Consider the following 20,186-nt stretch of genomic DNA (forward strand, 5'->3'; position numbering starts at 1 on the left):
AAAGCTGCTCAGGCTCGTGCCGCTATTGAATGGTTTCATGCGAGTTCACAGAAGAGGTGGATTGGGTTGGAGCAGGTCTCGGTAGGGGCATGCCTTAGTGTGGTTGCCCAGGCGCTAGCTATCGTGTATTAGGAAGGGAGGTTTGTCCTTCAATCTTGACAGCTTTTTACTATTGGGACAGTTTATTTACCAAGCCTGATTCAATCTTGTCTAAGCTTACTCCAGAAACAAACAATCCTCTCTTCCCGCCTGGGCTCAAGTCTGGGCCGTTCTCAAATTGGTTTCCGGTGGGTCTGGAGACCTGGGGTAAATTTTATGATGAGGAAACCTTTATTCCATTTAATACCTTAGCTGAAACTTATGCAATTTCCCCTAAAGATATTTTTGCTTATATTCAAGTGAAGCATTTTCTCTCTGCTGTTGACATAAAGGCTTGGAAACTTAAAAGAATCAAACCTTTCTTCCCAAGGGAAGTATTTCGCAGCCTAGTGCAATCAGTGGTGCTAAGTCATCTAGACTACTGCAATGCCATTTATGTCGGATGCAAAGAACAAATCATCAAGAAGCTTCAAACCGCAAACACAGCAGCCAGACTCATATTTGGGAAAGCAAAATACGAAAGCGCCAAACCCCTAAGAGAAAAACTACACTGGCTCCCACTAAAAGAACGAATTGCGTTGAAAGTTTGCACCCTGGTCCACAAAATCGTCTACGGGGAAGCCCCGATCTACATGTCAGACCTTATAGACTTGCCTTTTAGGAACGCAAAAAGATCATCACGCACATTCCTCAATCTCCACTATCCTAACTGTAAAGGGCTAAAATACAAATCCACATACGCGACCAGTTTCTCATACATCTGCACCCACCTATGGAATGCACTAAAATGGAATGCACTATGGAAGGCCATAAAAACAACACAAGACCTAACCATCTTCCGAAGGCTACTGAAAACAGATCTTTTCAAGAAGGCATACCATAAACATCCATCTTAAATACTAAATAATAACATTATACACGATCTATACAAAACCGAACTTTTATCGCATGGCTGCTTAACCTCTTTGCTATTAATGATCAAGAACTTTGTTGCAATACCATAATGTATTCTTATTTACAACGTATGTATGCACATGGTATATATATATACCATGATCTGTTCCATCTATATTATGTTCCATGTATGTATGCACCTTAACACAATACCATTTGTAATTCTGTTACCCTGAAATGGCAACCGCCATTACAGCAAATGTAAGCCACATTGAGCCTGCAAATTGGTGGGAAAATGTGGGATACAAATGCTACAAATAAATACATAAATAAAGGCCAAGGTACTTAGGATTTCTTTTTGGAAGATCTGTGTGAGGACTCCAAGGGAACTAGGGGCCTTATCACTTGCCTATATTCATATCAACGTAGGCAAGTGCAGCCTCCCATGGAGCACCGTCTGCACTGGCATCAGGCGCTGGGGTTGACATTGGGTGATGATGATTGGAACTTTATGGAATATGCTTTGGCGAAGATTTCAATTTCTGTTCCCTTTAAAGAAAATGCTGTAAGGGTTTTATACCGGTGGTACCTGACTACAGCTCACCTTCATCATATGTTTCCGGAGGCATCCTCATTGTGCTGGAGGGAGTATGGGCAGAACAGTACTATGGGTCATCTCTGGTGGTCTTGTGTGTCAGCTGGTCCCTCCTCCACTGACTGACCGAGGCTGATACTGTTAGCTTTTCCAGGTTCACCGCTGGCCAGCAGGCTTCAATCACAGCCCTCTCCTCACTTAGTACTCTCTGGCTCCGGCACTCTTCTCAAATGGTCATCACCCTCCGTTATCTTTACAACAGGTTCCCATAAAATGCACAGCAACTCCAATGCTTCTTATAAGTTAGGGTTTTTTTTGGTTCAGTCTTTAGTCACACAGTCCACAACTTTCACTGATTCTCCTTATCTCACCATAGTAACATAGTAGATCACGGCAGAAAAAGACCTGCACGGTCCATTCAGTCTGCCCAACAACATAAACTCACATGTGCTACTTTTTGTGTATACCTTACCTCAGTGGTGTGCTGGAGCTGGCTCGCTCCGGCTCGCAAGATCCGGTTGTTAAATTTTGGCCGGACTTGCGAGCCGGTTGTTGGAAAGGGCGAGCCGGCTCTCCCTCCGCCCTCCGGATCCGGTCCCTCACCGATCCTACCTTGACTATCGAATTCTTCGGGGCAGGCAGTGTTGCCTGCCCGCTGCTATCGCTGACTTTCCTCCGCCGCCTGTTTGCGCTTTAAAAATGGCCGCCGAGACTTCCAGAGGCGGCCTCGCGAGACTTCTGTAAGTCTCGGCAGCCATTTTGAAGCGCGATCGGGTGGCGGAGGAAAGTCAGCGATGGCAGCGGGCAGTCAACACTGCCTGCCCCGAAGAATTTGATGGCCAAGGTAGGGTCGGTGAGGGACCTGATCGGGAGGGAGGGAAAGAGGAAGCAGGAGAATTTGCGGAACAAGTCGGGAGGGGGTGGCAGGGGAGAGAAGGGAGCTGCTGGCCATGGGTGGATGGAGGGCAGGGGAGAAAAGGGAGCTGCTGGCCATGGTGGGTGGAGGGCAGGGGAGAGAAGGGAGCTGCTGGCCATGGTGGATGGAGGGCAGGGGAGAGAAGGGAGCTGCTGGCCATGGTGGATGGAGGGCAGGGGAGAGAAGGAAGCTGCTGGCCATGGGTGGATGGAGGGCAGGGGAGAGAAGGGAGCTGCTGGCCATGGTGGATGGAGGGCAGGGGAGAGAAGGGAGCTGCTGGCCATGGGTGGATGGAGGGCAGGGGAGAGAAGGGAGCTGCTGGCCATGGTGGATGGAGGGCAGGGGAGAGAAGGGAGCTGCTGGCCATGGGTGGATGGAGGGCAGGGGAGAGAAGGGAGCTGCTGGCCATGGGTGGATGGAGGGCAGGGGAGAGAAGGGAGCTGCTGGCCATGGTGGATGGAGGGCAGGGGAGAGAAGGGAGCTGCTGGCCATGGTGGATGGAGGGCAGGGGAGAGAAAGGGAGCTGCTGGCCATGGGTGGATGGAGGGCAGGGGAGAGAAGGGTCGCTGGCCATGGGTGAATGGAGGGCAGGGGAGAGAGAATAAATGCTGGACATAGATGGAGGGGAGGGAAGAGTGAGGAAGGAGATAAGATAAGGGAAAAGGAAGAAAGGAGAAAAACTGCACATGGATGAAGAAAATAGGCAGAAGCTGAGGACCAGAAATGAAGAAGAAAGGAGGAAAGTAAAAGAAATAAATGGAAAGGAAGCCCTGGAAACGGAGTTAGGAGGACAGATAGCAGCAGAATTGGATACTGGGCCAGCATGATCAGAAAAACAGTCACCAGACAACAAAGGTAGAAAAAATCATTTTATTTTCATTATAGTGTTTGGAATATGTTCACTTTGAGAATCAGGTGCTCAACATTAAAAGTTTATATTTATTTACTTATTTATGGCATTTTATCCCACATTAAACATGAATTAGATTGGAACCTGAGATCATTTAATTTTTTTTTCCTGGAGAGAGTAATGCATTGGCCCCCCCCCCCCCCCCCCCCCCCCACTGGCTATAGCCAGCTCTGCAATTTTGGGGGGGCGCAGAGTTGGATGGGGGGGGCGCAGTTGTGGACGGGGGGGCGCAGTGGTGGACGGGGGGGGGGGGGGGGGGGCGCCGAGGTGGACCGGGGAGAGAGCCTGTTGTTAAAAATTTACCAGCACACCACTGCCTTACCTTGATTTGTACCTGTCCTTTTCAGGGCACAGATCGTATGAGTCTGCCCAGCACTATCCCCGCCTCCCAACCACCAGCCCCGCCTCCCACCACCGGCTCTGGCACAGACCGTATAAGTCTGCCCAGCACCATATCCGTCTCCCGCCACCGGCTTTGCCACCCAATCTCGTCTAAGCTCTTTAGGATCCATTCCTTCTGAGCAGGATTCCTTTATGTTTATCCCACGCATGTTTGAATTCCGTTACCGTTTTTGTTTCCACCACCTACTACTACTACTACTACTATTTAGCATTTCTATAGCGCTACAAGGCATACGCAGCGCTGCACAAACATAGAAGAAAGACAGTCCCTGCTCAAAGAGCTTACAATCTAATAGACAAAAAATAAATAAAGTAAGCAAATCAAATCGATTAATGTGAACGGGAAGGAAGAGAGGAGGGTAGGTGGAGGCGAGTGGTTACGAGTCAAAAGCAATGTTAAAGAGGTGGGCTTTCAGTCTAGATTTAAAGGTGGCCAAGGATGGGGCAAGACGTAGGAGCTCAGGAAGTTTATTCCCGCGGGAGGGCATTCCAAGCATCCACGACTCTCTCCGTGAAAAAATACTTCCTGACATTTTTCTTGAGTCTGCCCCCCTTCAATTTCATTTCATGTCCTCTCATTCTACTGCCTTCGCATCTCCGGAAAAGGTTAGTTTCCAGATTAATACCTTTCAAATATTTGAACGTCTGTATCATATCACCCCTGTTTCTCCTTTCCTCCAGAGTATACATACATGTTCAGGTCCGCAAGTCTCTCCTCATATGTCTAGTAACGCAAATCCCATACCATTCTCGTAGCTTTTCTTTGCACCACTTCAATTCTTTTTACATCCTTCGCAAGGTACGGCTCCAGAACTGAACACAATACTCCAGGTGGGGCCTCACCAACGACTTACACAGGGGCATCAACACCCCCTTTCTTCTGCTGGTCACACCTCTTTCTATACAGCCTAACAACCTTCTAGCTATGGCCACCGCCTTGTCACACTGTTTCGTCACCTTCAAATCCTCAGATACTATCACCCCAAGATCCCTCTCCCCATCCGTACCTATCAGACTCTCGCCACCTAACACATACGTCTCCCTTGGATTTCTACTCCCTAAGTGCATCACTTTGCATTTCTTCGCATTGAATTTTAATTGCCAAACCTTAGACCATTCTTCTAGCTTCCGTAGGTCCTTTTTCATGTTTTCCACTCCCTCCGGGGTGTCCACTTTGTTACAGATCTTAGTATCATCCGCAAATAGACAAACTTTACCTTCTAACTCTTTGGCAATGTCACTCACAAATATATTGAACAGAATCGGCCCCAGCACCGATCCTTGAGGCACTCCACTACTCACCTTTCGTTCCTCCGAGCGAATTCCATTCACCACCACCCTCTGACGTCTGTCCGTCAACCAGTTCCTAATCCAGTTCACCACTTCGGGTCCTATCTTCAGCCCATCCAGTTTATTTAAGAGCCTCCTGTGGGGAACCGTGTCAAAAGCAAATAGTTCCTCACACCTCTCTAGGAAGCTCTAATGTGTGCCCAGTTTCTTCTGACACTGCTTTAACTCTTCAGCAATTTGTCAGTTTCATTAGCTTTGTAACAGCAGTGCATTGTATGACATGCACTGTTTTAACTTTTCAGCAATTCGTCAGTTTCATTAGCTTTGTAACATCAATGCATTGCATCACGTACACTTTCATTCAACCGGACAGTTCCATTTCATTTCTTTCCCATATCCCCCTTCCTTCAAAGCCACAGCCTTCTGTCTTCAGAGGCAATTTACCTGGCCAACCTCTTCCACAGGCTCTTTCCCCACTGCATCAACCTTCTTTCTCCAGTCTTAAACAGTTCAGGTATTGTAGTAGACAGAAAACCTTTTACTATACCCCCTGGAGTTCGTGCCAGAGCCGAGATCTTCATACACTCCTCTCCCAGTCCCTCAGCTGTCTCCATTTTATCATACTCCATAGCTTCCTCCTCCCAAGGTTCCCCCAGCTGTTCCTCATCACCCTGATCAGAGACCATTTCCCGATCATCATTCCCGCCCTCCAACTCCTGTGAGTCTTGCCTAGGGAGTGATGGATCCTGGGGACGGTAGTTTCTTCCCCTATTCAATATTCTGACTGGTCTCTTGGCCACTAGAGGGCGAATCTCCTGTGTACCAGGAACTTGAGAGTGAAACGTTCTTTTCCTTAAGAACCCCTCTTTCTCGAGTCCCTGTCTCAGCACTCTTTAAGTCTGACTTCTCCTTGACCCCTTACATGTGTTAAAGCTCGGGGGTTTTGGAAAGCAATTCAGCAAAGACTCCAGAGATAGCTGTCCAGGCTTATTAAGTGGTCACCGGAATTTTTTTCTTTTTCCTAAAAAACCTCCGGGTCCTACAATCCCGTTTGGTTTGACATGCTATGTCGGCCGCTAGGGTTACGTTGGCTGCCCACTGGAAATCTCAGGTTCCTTCTTTGGTAAAATGGTTAAATAAGTTGTGGTATATTTGTGAACTGGAGAGGCTTTGGGCTATGCGTCATAAAACTCTATCAAAGTGGGAAGCCATTTGGGAGCTCTTTGTGTCACACTGTGAGTGTTGAGAGTCTGGGGTGGGAGGGGGAGAGGTGCGGGTTGTGGTTTTTTTTTTGTTTGTTTGTTTTTAAGTTTGGAGGGGTAGAAAAATGGAAAACTCTGTTATAAAACCTAGAAGTATTCTATAGGTTAATTATTTCAGTCTTGAGAGATTCTTGTTGTATGCATTGAACTATAAGGTTTTACCATCGAGTTGTGTATGCTACTGTTGAAGGTTGTGACTTATTTGCTTTTGTATTGACTCTTTTAAGTTTAATAAAGACTTCTATAAATTTAAAAAAAGCTGCACTATATGGGAGGTAATGAAAGCAGTAATTTTAGCAAAGTGGGAATTATGTACATGCTAATGAGCTGCATATCGAATTACTTCTAATAAAGCAAAGTACATTTAAAAATATATTGGACTTTTTTTTAACTTTCCTTTTAATGTTAAAACTTTAATTCAGCCCCACGGGTGAAGTAAAAGCTTGGCCAGAGCTGGTAATTCATCACTGTGATGATGTGGAACAGAAAACACAGAGCAAGCTTCTGTTGATAGACTCAATTTTTATCGATTATAAATAAAATCGAGTACGCATTGGTTTTTATTCTCCTTGCTATTTATTTATTTATTTGTTACATTTGTACCCCGCGCTTTCCCACTCATGGCAGGCTCAATGTGGCTTACATGGGGCAATGGAGGATTAAGTGACTTGCCCAGAGTCACAAGGAGTTGCCTGTGCCTGAAGTGGGACTCGAACTCAGTTCCTCAGTTCCCCTGGACCAAAGTCCACCACCCTAACCACTAGGCCACTCCTCCACTATCTGTTCTGGTGCTCAAGGACAGTATAGATCTGACAGCTTGTGGCCACACTGCATCACCTGCTTCAGGATCTTGTTTTTTTCTGGAGTTTGTTGCTCATACACCAGGCCTATTTATGCTGAAGCAGAGGCAGTCAGAGTTGCTGCAAAGTGCTTCAGTTTCTCACCCCACTGCCCCTCTCATTTAGACCTCCAGGAGTTGGCAGATGAGGCTATCTCTGCTTCTCCCCCCTTATCTGATGTGGCCTCGGTCTGTTCAGAGAAGCCATTGCTGAAGGAACTGATAGAGGAGGGAGATGATCCGAAAGTGCTGAGGTTGTTTCATAAAGAGGAGCTCAGTACTTTTATTTCTGAGGCACTTCCAGTGCTTTCCATGACTGGATGCAGGGTTGAGAGTGAGAATACCCATGACTTTCCTGTACCTGTTGGTTCTGGAGGAGAAAGATGAACTGCAGCTTCCCATGGTGGACTTCCTTGTTATAGAGATGACTAAGAAGACCAGCTTGCTGGTGGATGGGGGCATAGCCTTAAAAGACCTACAGGATAGGAAACTAGAAGGCTTGCTGAAACAAGTTTTTGGCCTCTTTAGACCTTCAAGCAACTGTGTGCAGCTCGTTCGTGGCAAGAGCATGCCTGAAGTAGCATCAGCAGTCTCCAACACCAACTGGGCACCATAACGCCCAAATGGAAGTGGGCTTGGCCTGCTTTGTGGATGCTATGTGTGACTTGTTATGGGTTAACAGCCCGCAGTATGCCTTTTGCTGTCACAGCACGTCGGCAACTGGTTGCGGCATTGGACGGCAGATGAAGCGTCAGAGAAAGGTACCTTTCATCCTGTCTTAGAGCTCAAAGGTCTAAACAGTTGCCTCTGAGTGTCTTGCTTTCGCATGAAAACAGTAAGAACAGTCATAGCCTTGGTTCAAATGGGAGAATTTCTCACTGCTCGATCTCAAGGAGGTGGGCTTGGATATACCCATATGGATGCAAAACAGAGGTTTCTATGTTTTACGGTGCTGGGCAATCGCTTCCAGTTCATGGCTTTGGTCTTTTGTCTTGCCACGGTATCTAAAACACTTGCCAAAGTTGTTGTGGTGGTAGCGGCGGCCTTCCTTCGGCACCAGGGAATCAGAGTTTATTATTAGACTTGCTATACCACCTTGCCTAGCTGGCAGATCTAAGCAGTTTACAGATGAAAAAACCAACAACATAGTGGATTGGAAAAGAACTACAAATCATGATAGGAAAGAGACTCCATTCAGAAACAAATAAACATACACTTAAGTAAGGAGAATAGGAGTGGGTAGAACAAAAGGGAAAGGAGAGATAGTGGAGTGAGGAAAGAGAGATATCAGGGAAAAGGGGTGCAAAACTAGCAGCTAGTCAGCATTTAGGTACCTAGTTTAAGCTGAAGACTGGCTCATTCGTGTGCTGTCCTATTTAGACAGTGTGGCAGCAATGGACAAAGTTGTCTTCTACAGTCGTTGGATTGGGTGATCAGTTTCGAGAAGAGCAGACTAACTCCATAGCAGATGCTGGAGTGTCTGGGTGTTCTATTCAACACAGCAAGGGAGAGGATCTTCCTCTCGGAACAGAGGCGGTTGAAGCTGGTTCAACAGATTCATCTTCTCAGTCAAGGCAGACCCAGGGTCTGGCACTACGTCCAGGTTCTTGGGTCAATTACAGCAGCAATGGAAGTGGTGCCATGGGCAAGGGTTCATATTCGGCCATTACAGGAGTCCCTGCTCAGCTGCGGGTCTCTGGTGGCACAGAAGTACAATTTTCGTCTTCCTTGGACACTGATTGCTAGTATGCATTGTTGTCACCCAGGAATTTGACCATCAGAGCTCTGTTTTCGATAACACAATGGAAGGTGGTGACAGTGGATGCCAGCATCAGTTTGGGGAGCTCATTACAAGTGCCATCTGGCACAGGGCACCTGTATAGAACAGGAGTTTTGGTGATCGATAAATGGCTTGGAGCTCAGGACAGTGCAGAATACCTTACGCGACTTTGTTTCCTTTCTGGTGGGGGCCCCTGTCAGAGTTTTCTCCAACATTGCGATGGCGGTAGCTTATGTTAACCAGCAAGGCAGGACCTGCAGCCATCTTTATCTAAACTGGGAAAGTTGGCAAGATAAAACCATATGGTGTACCTCTCAATTTTTCTTCAGTAGCTCCATGCTTACAGCAGAAGATTTGAATCATACCTATGGCATCCCCTATCGCCATCTAATATGTGGCTATAATTACAAGATTGTCTATCCAAACATTGACTCTGTATACTTACCACAAGATAATTCTGAATTAAAATATATTTTGAAGAATGTCATGATCTTTTTAAGAACACATATAGGGGCCCTTTTACAGAGTGGTGGTAAGCCCAACACGGGCTCGCTCTTCTGGGACTACCGTCAGCCCAACGTAGCTGCCGGCGATAGTCCTGCCCCAAGTGCACACCATTTCCAGGGTAAAAAGAAAACTCCTGGCAATGGCTTGCGCGGCAGTAATCTGGCGGTAATCGGGCAAGAGCTCTCTCACCGTATGACCATTTATTTTTGGGAGGGGGAGGCCTTTTACCAGCTGCAGAAAAAAGGGCCCTGGTGCGCAGGAAAATGGCCCAGCTGCTGCCACAGGGCCCTTTTTCCCACAGCTTAGTAAAAGGACCCCATAACGTTGAAGAAAAATCTTGGGAATTAGAATTTGCCCTAAATTCATCAGATATCAACTGGAAATCATTTTGAGTCAAAACAAATTGCTCAGCTCTTTCAGCCTCAGTCACTCAATTCTCCTATTTCATAATGCACAAAGCTTATTGGACCCCCTACTAAACTTGCAAGAATCAGTTCCTCTACCAATTGCTGGTCCTGTTTGAAAGAAGAGGGAAGTCTTTCCCATATGCTATTTCATTGTGTTAATGTTCAAAACTATTGATCAGAGATCTGGGACAGAATCGCTTCTATTCTCCCCCTAATAAAGAACATATCCATATCTTACAACATCATCATTCTTCAGTCATCCACTCCGGATTTCAAATTATCTGAACCCCAATGCAGAATTTTCAACACAATGATCTCCTTAGCCATTCACCTTATTGTTACTGGAAAGACAATTCTAAGGGCCCTGTTTACTAAGCTGTGCAGTTGGTGTGCTAGCGTTTTTAGTGCACACTAATGCTAGAGACACTCATATGGGTGTCTGTAGCATTAGCATGCGCTAAAAACGCTAATTCACCTTAGTAAACAGGGCTCTAAGCTAAATATGTTTGAATGGTGGAGCCACCTTTGTGCTATCAGGAATATGAAGAAGCTGCAGCCATCAAACTCTATACCCGGGCACTACTGGACTCATGGACTCAGGCTTTAAGAGTTTATAATTTTTTTCAACTCCTTTTTTTTTTTTTAATGCTTCTCTGTACAGCACACTTGTATATCCTAAATTGCATCTTTGTTATGCTTGTTCTTTGTGGGGTCCTTTTGCAAAGGCACATTAGCAAAGCCCATAGAAATATATGGGCGACTCTAGTGTTTAGTGAGTGCTTATTTTTAGCATGTGCTAAAAATGCTAGCACCTTTGTAAAAGGACCCCTGTATTTGTTAATCATATGATTTAAATAAATAAAAACAAGTCTTGCTATTTTAGCACAGGGACCCACTTTATGCAGTAGGGTTAACAGTAAAATAACACATCTTAACAGTAGCCTACATTGATAACTCCTCTCCCCTTAATGTATATTTGTTTGTACACATTCTTATTTAAATTGGCCTGATTTGTCTGACACATACCCCTCCAGTCTGCTTCTCAGTTAACATAAACTTCCGATTCTCAACACCACTTGCTTTTCCACTTTTGGATTAGACATGATTTTTTTTGTCTGATTCTGGTTCAGATTTCCTAAAAAACAAAAAGAAGAAACCCAAAACAAAACATGGCTTTTATGTAATTAAACAAAGGTGAATTCACATGTCTTTTCTTCAGATAGCTGTTCATGAAGCTGTGAAAACATGTCACACACAGTTAAATTTAAAAGAGGTCTAAGCAATATTAGAATTCTCTGTCCTTCTCCCCCACTCCACAGCATACTATAGTAAAAAAAAAATGTGAGGGTATAAATGTGAAATATAATTCTTTTTATATCTTAGGTGCTTCAGCATGTTCGTCTGCCACTGCTTAGTCCTAAGTTTCTGGTTGGAACAGTCGGCTCTGATCCGCTCATTAAAAGCGATGAAGAATGTAGGTATGTTTGCCGCAGCTCCAATAGTCATGTCTTCACGTGATTACACTTAATAAGATTGAATTGGGGGCACAGAATTTCTTTGTAACCCTCGTCCACTTGGAATCATTGTTTGCCTGAAATGACCTTTAAGGAGATGGCAGGGGACAAAATAATCTTCCTTACTGCAAGACAGAGCTATTACTGTTAAACCTGTTTATTATTCAATATGGACACCTGTCAAGGTTAGCTAGATGTGAAGAAGACAAGGAATTAATTAATACTATACATTCAATGTGGTGGTTGACTTTTAGCCTACAATTTATATTAGCTGTTGAAAACCCAAGTCGAAAACCCAGACTTTTTTTTTTTATAAAATTAGGGTTTCCAAGTTGTTTAGAGAGAGTCCAAAACTAAATATAAACTGAACTTCAAAGCATTACTGCTTCAGTACTCTATGCTCCTAGCAGGAGATAGCATAATAGAAAATCACATTCTGTAGAGAGTGATGATGAGAAGAGACCTGAAAATGCATAATTATTGTACATCCATTCACTGGAGCACCAGGAGTGCACAACACTGGAGCGGCACGGAACCTGATTGCTGGGCTGGGAATGCAGCGGAGTCCTAGGGGCCTTGTGCGGCTGTGGGAAGAGAGACAGGGCAAGCAGAAGACGTGATCCCTACTGAGGCCGCAAGATTGCCTCAGGCCACAAAGACCTCCTGATAGGAGGTCTGGTAGTGTGCTCCTTGACGAACTTAAACAGTCAGTTCTGCATCAAAATATATCATATTGAAACTTTGGAAACACTGACATTTTTAAATATCTTACTTCAGCCACTCACAGAACACAGACCAACCATCACTATTTACAGAATAAAGGACCAAAAATTAGAAAAGGATACACTGGGAAATCACATTCTCTGTAAGCAGTACAGCAGAGGAGAAATAAAAATAAAAGTGCATTATCTACTGTAAGAAGCAAAATGCAAGATCACCCCACAAATAAATGATCTGGATACCCATGAAATGTTAAAAATTTATGGGACATTGTGTCTCCAGCCACAGTGTTCAGTGTTTAAATATATTCTGCAAAGATGTGCCATGTACGTTAGATGTGTATTTACCAAATAGCAGTTAGCATACTAGTGTAAGTGGACACATATGCATCAATACATTAATGCTCCAAACATTTACACCTGTTACAAAAATAAAGCACCTCTTGCCCAACCAGGTCCATCAATCTGAATGCAAGTAAATCAGGGGAAGGGCGGAGGAACAGAGAGCCGATCAACATTAACTCCCCTCCCTTCCCTTAGCGCTAACACCAATAAAACATGCATATAGGGAAATAGATAAAATCCAGATACTCCAGATCTCCCAGATCCAGTCTATATCTCCTTCAATCAGGTTTTTATCCAGTCAGCCACATCCTCGGATCCTCTGCTACATCAGTGAGACCCTGCTATGACCTGGCTTATCCTGCCCAGGAATCTTGGCATTTTTTTTCTTCACATTAAAGGTGAATGTGAAAGTCTCTACCAGATCTGACTTTATTGCTAAGAATCAAGCTGCCTGGGGATGTTCAGAGGCAGCCCTGAGCAGGATCCAGAGACCTCCAGATCCTACTTTAATGTGAAGAAAACAAATACTTATGTTCCTGAGCAGGAAAAGCCAGTGCAAAGCAGGGTTTGGCTATGGCAACGGAGGATCCAAGAACATGGCTGAGCAGAGGACAGGAGAAAAGACAGATTATCCAGATTTAAGGTGTTGTAGACTGGATCAGGTAGATCTGGGAGATCTGGCTTTTACCCAGTCTCTAAATACAGCACCCAAAGCAGAGGTGTTCTTTGAAGCCCTGAGCAGGCACATACATTTAATGAGGACCCAAAAAAGGTAGCAGAAAGATACAGAAATTGTCCCATAGCCCAGCATCTCCCCTTCCCTTCTGTATCTCCCACCCCTTCATATAACGACTGAAATCTCCCTTTCCCTTCCATACTCCCCTCGTATAATCCCTGGCATTATCTCTGCCCTTCCATACCCCCCACTTCTTCATAGCCCGGCATCTTTCCTGCCCCTTTACTCCCCAGATCCCAGCATCAATTCTGTTTGTCTCTACCCACCCCCACCAACCACTGTCTATTTCAATACCCTACCCCCAAAGACCAACATAAGGTGTTTTTGGGGGGGGGGGGGGGGGTTGTTACCTGGGCACTGGCAGTGGTGGAGAGGAGGTCCAAGTTGAATGCTGGCACTAGCAGTGTCTGTGGACCTTGAGGGAGGCTTTAGCACCTGCGACCAACTCCTCTGCAAAAACTGCTGCAGCCGCTTCTGATTTCTAGGCTCAGACAGTAAGAGCTAAGAAGGCCCTGTGATCTGGAGTGGTACTGACTCTGCATGTATGTTTATTGTTTAGGCTTGATATACTGCAGTTAGCTGTCTAGCAGATCAATGTGGTTTACTAAAATGTTAAAACATTAAAAATTAGCAAGGAAAGGAACACCAATAAATGGATAGAAAAGTTAAAACAGTCATTGCTGTACAGCAGTCCTAAAGAAATAGAAACTATAATGCAAAATATCCGAGAAGCACATTTCCAAAAGCTGACATATTCTGAATAAAATACAATTTTATACCTTTGTTGTGTAAGCATTTTATTTTTCTGTTCACTTTAATCTCAGTGTATTGTCTGCTCTTCTGTTTTTTCTTGTCTTTGTAGGGTCTCCTATCCATTTGACATTTCTCTCCTCTCTCCATGTCCAGCATCCATCTCCTCTCTGCTTCACTATCCATCCTGTACATCATCTCCCCTTTGTGTCCCTGTCCTCCCTCCTCATTCAGCATATACCTTCTGTGTCCCTATTTTTCTATGCCCTGCATTTCCTTCGTGTCCCTGTCTCCGTGATCAGCATTACGTCTCTATGTCCCTGTCTCTCCCCCTATGATCAGCATTGTCCCTTTCTGTGTCCCAATCCCTCTTCCCATGTAAAGCATTGCCCTTGTGTTTCACTATCCCATCTCCATCCACCATGGCCCCCATGCATTCTTGTCCGTTTTCTCCCTCCTTTCCCTGCATTTCTTTTCTGTCTCCCTGTCTCTCTCCCTCTCTTCCCTTCCTCCACATCTTCTGCATCCCCCACCTTGAGCCTCTCTCCCCACCCCCCCCCCCCCCCCCCCCCCCACAATCACACCTTCACAGTTTATCATCTCTCCCCCTCTTCCATCCAGCATCTTTTCCCCTATCTTCCCCTGCCACTCCAGGGTCTACCACCTTTGTCTATTCCTCCCTCCCTCCTTCCCATCCAGCAGATTCTTTCCTTCTCCCTCATCCCTCCCCCCCCCCCCCCCCCCGGCTCAGCAGCATAGCACTTCTCACTTACTGGATCCAGCACTCCTCTCTCGTTTAGCTGTAGTGGCAGTTCATTTGTAAGAGATTGGAATCTTTTTTTTTTGTTTCTCCTGCTTGGACAACTGGTTGGTAAAAGTTTTTTTTGCTGAGGAGGCCAAGCAGTCTCTTCAGGAAGCTGGACTCATTGGCGTTCACTAACTACCCAAAATGAAACCTTGAACTGTCACAGTTCCAGCACTTTGGAGCCTTGATATACATTTGCGACAGTCAAGTTCTACCACTCTGGTAGCTATCATCAAAAATCTTATGAACAGATTGAGTTTTGCAGCTCATTTCATCACAACATTGCTTGGTTATGTGCTTTGCACTACAATGCATGTCATGTCTGTTCATGCCTCTGCATTTGTCGGCTTCAGTGGAGTCTGAGATTCTAGTGTAATCAGATAACATACCCCCTCTGTCAACAGGATTACAAGGCTGATTTCTTGCCGTCTACTGGATAAGGGTGAACCTCAATCAAGGTGTCATATTCAACCAGCCTCAAGACCAATTAATGTTGACCATGGTGCTTCCAATATAGGATAGGAAGCTTGTGTATTTTTTGTAATCCCTTCTCGCTGAAGAGGCATGGTCGAAGGACAGTTCCTATCCAATCCATTCCTGAAACTAAGAGCAGTGTCTAGCACTCTCAGAGCCTTTGCCAAACTATTCTTAGGAAAGAGAAATGGACAGTTGGGTGGCCATGTTCTACAGAAAGAAATGAAGAGGAGCAGAGTCCTACACACTTTTCAAGAAAACTCAAAAAATTTGGAATGTGTTGATCTCTTTATCAGATTTTTTTTCCGGTCATACTTCCCACAAAAGCAGAATGTAACCGTACATTTAGATGCCTGTACATTTTTTACTTCAGGTGGAATTATGGACTGCCATGTCCTATATGGTTTACTGTAATTCCTTCTATCTTGTCTCCCTAAAGATCAAATTTCTTGTTTGCAGTTGAATTAGAATACCACAACACTAGTTGTCACTTTACATATTAACTTTGAAATTTTTGTTGTGGTTTTTAGATGTTTGATATGGTCCCAGCAAGTCTCAAAGCAAAGTTGGATACCTGCTTGAAGCCTTATTTGCTGGCTTTGCCTTCCCCTAAGGAAATTAAACTGTTACCTACTTCTAATAGCTTTGTAACTTACTAATTTATTGCTAGTATTGTTGAAGATTAAATTGAGTGTTAATCTGGTTGTCAGCCCTTGTGCCTAGGCTGAGGCTTGGGAAGGACCTTGGCCAAGGCCTAGTGTAGACCAAACAAGTGCTAAGCAATACCACGGGCCACACCTGCACACTCAGGACAATCAACAAGCACCACCAGAAAAAGGGAGATAGACCACTCAGGTGGGGCTGCAAGGACGATCCAGAACCCACTCGTGCAGAGTCCAAACGTACAGGCCTGACGGCTGAACTGGAACCGAATCATACACTAGGGAAGGGAAAAGAACAACAAGGGGTCCCCGAAGGGACTGGAGCTCAAAGCAATGCACATAGAGCTAGCCAGTGACACAAAGGGAAGGGCGACAGACAAAACTGGTGGATACAGCCTACGACCAGAGGGAGAGAATACAAACAAAGGCTACACAGAAACTCAGGTAGCAGAAACCAAAGCCCATAGGGGAAAAGGAAAAGCTGGGGACAGAATGGGACACTATAGACACAGACTCTACAAGAGCGAAGCTGCACAGGAATGGCTAAATAGGGATAAACAGGCTGAAGGGAAAGGCTGCTTTCAAATAAGGACAGGAAAGAAGCAGGCACACAAGAGTATATAAGCACTGCCATACTGGGAAAAGACCAAGGATCCATCAAGCCCAGCATCCTGTCTCCGACAGCGGCCAATCCAGGCTTCAAGAGTACAGAAAGGGATAAGGCAGACACCAGAGAAAGTCTGCCTAACAGAGGCAGTGCTCACAGAAGGGAAATACTAAGCACTGCACATAAAGGGTTAACACTGAGTAAAGGGAAACTTAAACAAACAAAGCAGGAACGAGCTTACCACAGACAGAAAGGCTGCCTAACAGAAGCAGGACTCACAGAAGGCCAATATCAAGCTCTGCACATAAAGGGTTAACACTGAGTAAAGGGGAAACTTAAACAAACAAAGCAGGACTGAGCTTACCACGACAGAAAGGCTGCTTAACAGAGGCAGGGAGAGACGAAGCAGAAGACAGGCCCAGCTGCCCTGCAGAGAAGCAATCAAGGACATGCTGGTTACAACCGGCACACACACACACACACGCGGAGACCACAAACGAAAGGAGAGCAAGCAAAACTCCTCAAAATACACACTACGCCACGAACACAGACAGAGAAAGAGAACCAGAGCTCAGCTGACAGGAATTAACGCTAGAGCATACTCTGTAGGGAGAGGTAAGTTTAAATAGGTCTGACTTCTGACGTCTGCTGTTTCAGAAGTCAGCTCAATCCCTGACAGGCCAATCAGAAGCAAGTCCCAGTCATTCCTCTGCCTGTCTCAGTAGAATCATAACATTGAGTTACCTGACTTTCAGAGAACAGCTCAAGGCTTGGCTGTTGTACAGTACTGTGTGAGTCTTGAGGTCCTTGGGAGGATGTTATTTTACAATTTATTGCTGTAAGGATGAATATTCTTTTGTATACACTAGAATTACATTATGTATAATATTTCTTAAAAATTATGCTTTTCATGTTATTTCTGTAGATCTAGTTCATATTTTATTAGGATGAGAATTTTGTTTATTTTTATGAGAGGTGCATTATGGAGCAATATTTTATATTTAGATTTGTTGTAATCTGTGTTGAACTTAGACTTTGATCGCTAAAAAAGCAAAATATAAACTCAAATAGATCTCTTTGCTTTGGTAGACAACAACACATTTGTGTTCCTGAAGGCTGAGCCAGTATAGACTGGTGGCAGATACTTTCCATGTATATTGGGGGAACAGGGCTTCACTATACCACCTTTTCCTCTCATCATACTTCTGTCCATACCCGAGTTTCTTCAGAAGTTAATGCAAGATGGCTGTCATAAGGTGATATCCCTGTGCTGGCCTTATCCTGTGTGTTTTTTCATGAAAAATTATTTTGCTCTGTCTCTTGCATTAATCACAAAGGATCAAAGAGCAATGCTACCCCTTAACATCCATTCACTTGCCCTAACAGCATGGATGTTGAACACACAACGAGCGACCTCTCCTCCTTTTTTTCTCAAGAAAGATGGAAGTCTTAATAGCATCCAGAAAATTATATACTAGAAAGTCCTACAACTCCAGTTGGAGGCAATATTCTAATGATGTATAGAGAGTGATTTTTTTTTTTTTTTTTACCTGCCCTCAATGAGTCAGATTCACTTCTGAGGATTAACTACTTTTCAGTGAAAGTGCATCCTAGTGTGATATCAGCCTACTGTGTGCAGTATGGATTGGAAACTGATTTCAATTCACCAATCAATAGTGGTTAATAAATCCCTTAAATGGCCAAATTCATGAAGGGGTTATGGCATACAAAATCCCCAGTGGAGCAATCTGTAGTTCCATGGGATCTCACTGTAGTGCTAACCCAGCTTATTTATGAAACTATCCTTCAAAACCATGGATTCATAATACTTGAACTACCAATATGAAAGGTTCTTTTCTTAGTGGTCATAATTTTAACCTGAAGCTCCAAGTTGTTGTCCCATACTTAACTGCAGTTCTTCCACAATAGTTGTTCTTAGAACACATTCTAAGTTCCCGTCAAACATGGTTTCATTACTTCACATCAGTCAATCAGTTGTGCTTCTCACACTTTTCCTGCGGTCTTATGCTGACAGAGGAAAAAGGGGTTGGGATTTGATATACTACCTTTCTGCGTTTACAATCAAAATGGTTTACATATTACATACAGGTGCTTATTTTGTACTTGAGGCAGTGCAAGTTTAAGTGTCTTGTCCAGAGGCGCTGCAGTGGGAATTGAACCCAGTTCCACTGGTTCTCAGGCCACTGCACTAACCATTAGGTTAATTCTCTACTCAGGCCAAGCACAAAAGGGTACACAATACTATACTATGCTATACTATTGACGTTTTCTATACCACTATTATTCCAAAAGGATTCAACATGGTTTACAACAAACAAGAAACAGGAGAACTCAAACAATAAGGAGAATTTAACAGTCTAAAACACAAATAAAAAACAAGTTTAAATTATTGTTCAAAAAGATAAGTTACTTACAACTTACTAAAAGAAAAATAAGAAGAAACTAACCTCAAATTCAAAGTAGTGTATTCCACACTCTTTCCCCTACTGAAGGAAAAGACAGCTCAAAAATAGACTTAAATCAAATAATATTTTTTATAGAAGAAAAACCTAACTTCAAAGTTCTTAAAAATCTTAATTTCCTGTCCGCAGATGGAAATATCAGTAGCTCACTCAAACTCTCAGCATTCAATCCATTAGTGTGGCAAAGTTTCTCCTGTTTATTGACAATGAAAGCACAGATATTTAACTGTAATGAGGGTTCTCCATAGACAGGATAAATTAGGCATTCAAACCTTTGTACCTTCTTAAGGCATGTAAATATACTGAGGGGACAAGAAATCCATGTCAGTGCTGCTAGTTGACATTGCTGCTAGTGTATCTGATTTATCCTGCTGTCTGTGGAGAATCCCCTTTACAGGTAAGCAACTTCAGTAGATGGTGCATCACTCTGGATAATGTAGTGCCCCATTGTGCCACCCAGAGGAAACTAATGGAGACTATGCTCTCATGTTTCCAAATATTGCTCAAGTTCTGAAAAGTCAATAATAGAGCAATTAAAGGGCAGTTCTATAAATTGGGCACTTACATTTATGCACACGTTAACATACATAAATGTACTGAATACTTTCATTTACCTGCATATGTGTGCACATACAGAAATGTCAGTAATGTCCCTAAGCACTATCCTGTAAATACACAACTCTCTTGCGTAGCATGTATTTTCATGGATGGAGCATGGGCGGAGCATAGATAAGGATCCCACTTTCACAGATAACTTACACAATGATATTAAATTGGGTGCACTTATCCCGGGTTATACTAGTAGTATTCTAGATGCCTAGGTTCTGTTACAGTATAGGCTTCAACCACCTGCTCGTGGGGTGCTTAAATGGAGGTGCCCAGTTATTGAATTGCCTCCTTAGTGTCCACTATTGGCCTTTCCCCAATATAGCCTTATTTTATTTCATATCCCTCATCCAGTAGTCTTTCTTAGTCAAAATTGAACTATAATTCCTTAGCATCCCTCCGGACCGGACCAGGATTGGACTGTTGGGTTGTGCCCGCCTACCAGCAGGTGGAGACTGAGAAAAAACTCTGACTCTAGAGAGCCAATAGGAGCCCTTGCCATGTGACCTTAGCCTCAGTATTTTCTCAGTCTCCCAGCAGGTAGGAAGTGAGCCCATTAGTCTCTCTCTCTCTTTTTCTCTATAA

General features: G+C 44.2%; 1 protein-coding gene across 4 annotated transcripts in view; it reads left to right on the plus strand.

Moving 5' to 3' along the window:
• Positions 1–20,186, plus strand: part of KLHL20 (kelch like family member 20) — a 154,240-nt gene that overhangs the window by 80,631 nt on the left and 53,423 nt on the right. For all 4 annotated transcript variants that reach the window (XR_003942558.1, XM_030207239.1, XM_030207241.1 and 1 more), the window contains one exon: positions 11,284–11,378. Coding sequence is in view for 3 of the 4 variants with exons in the window: in XM_030207239.1 (XP_030063099.1) it covers positions 11,284–11,378 (95 nt within the window). In the remaining variant the exon portion in view is untranslated. The remainder of the gene's footprint in view (positions 1–11,283; positions 11,379–20,186) is intronic.

Source organism: Microcaecilia unicolor, chromosome 6 (genome assembly GCF_901765095.1).
Source record: "Microcaecilia unicolor chromosome 6, aMicUni1.1, whole genome shotgun sequence".
Taxonomy (NCBI): Eukaryota; Metazoa; Chordata; class Amphibia; order Gymnophiona; family Siphonopidae; genus Microcaecilia; species Microcaecilia unicolor.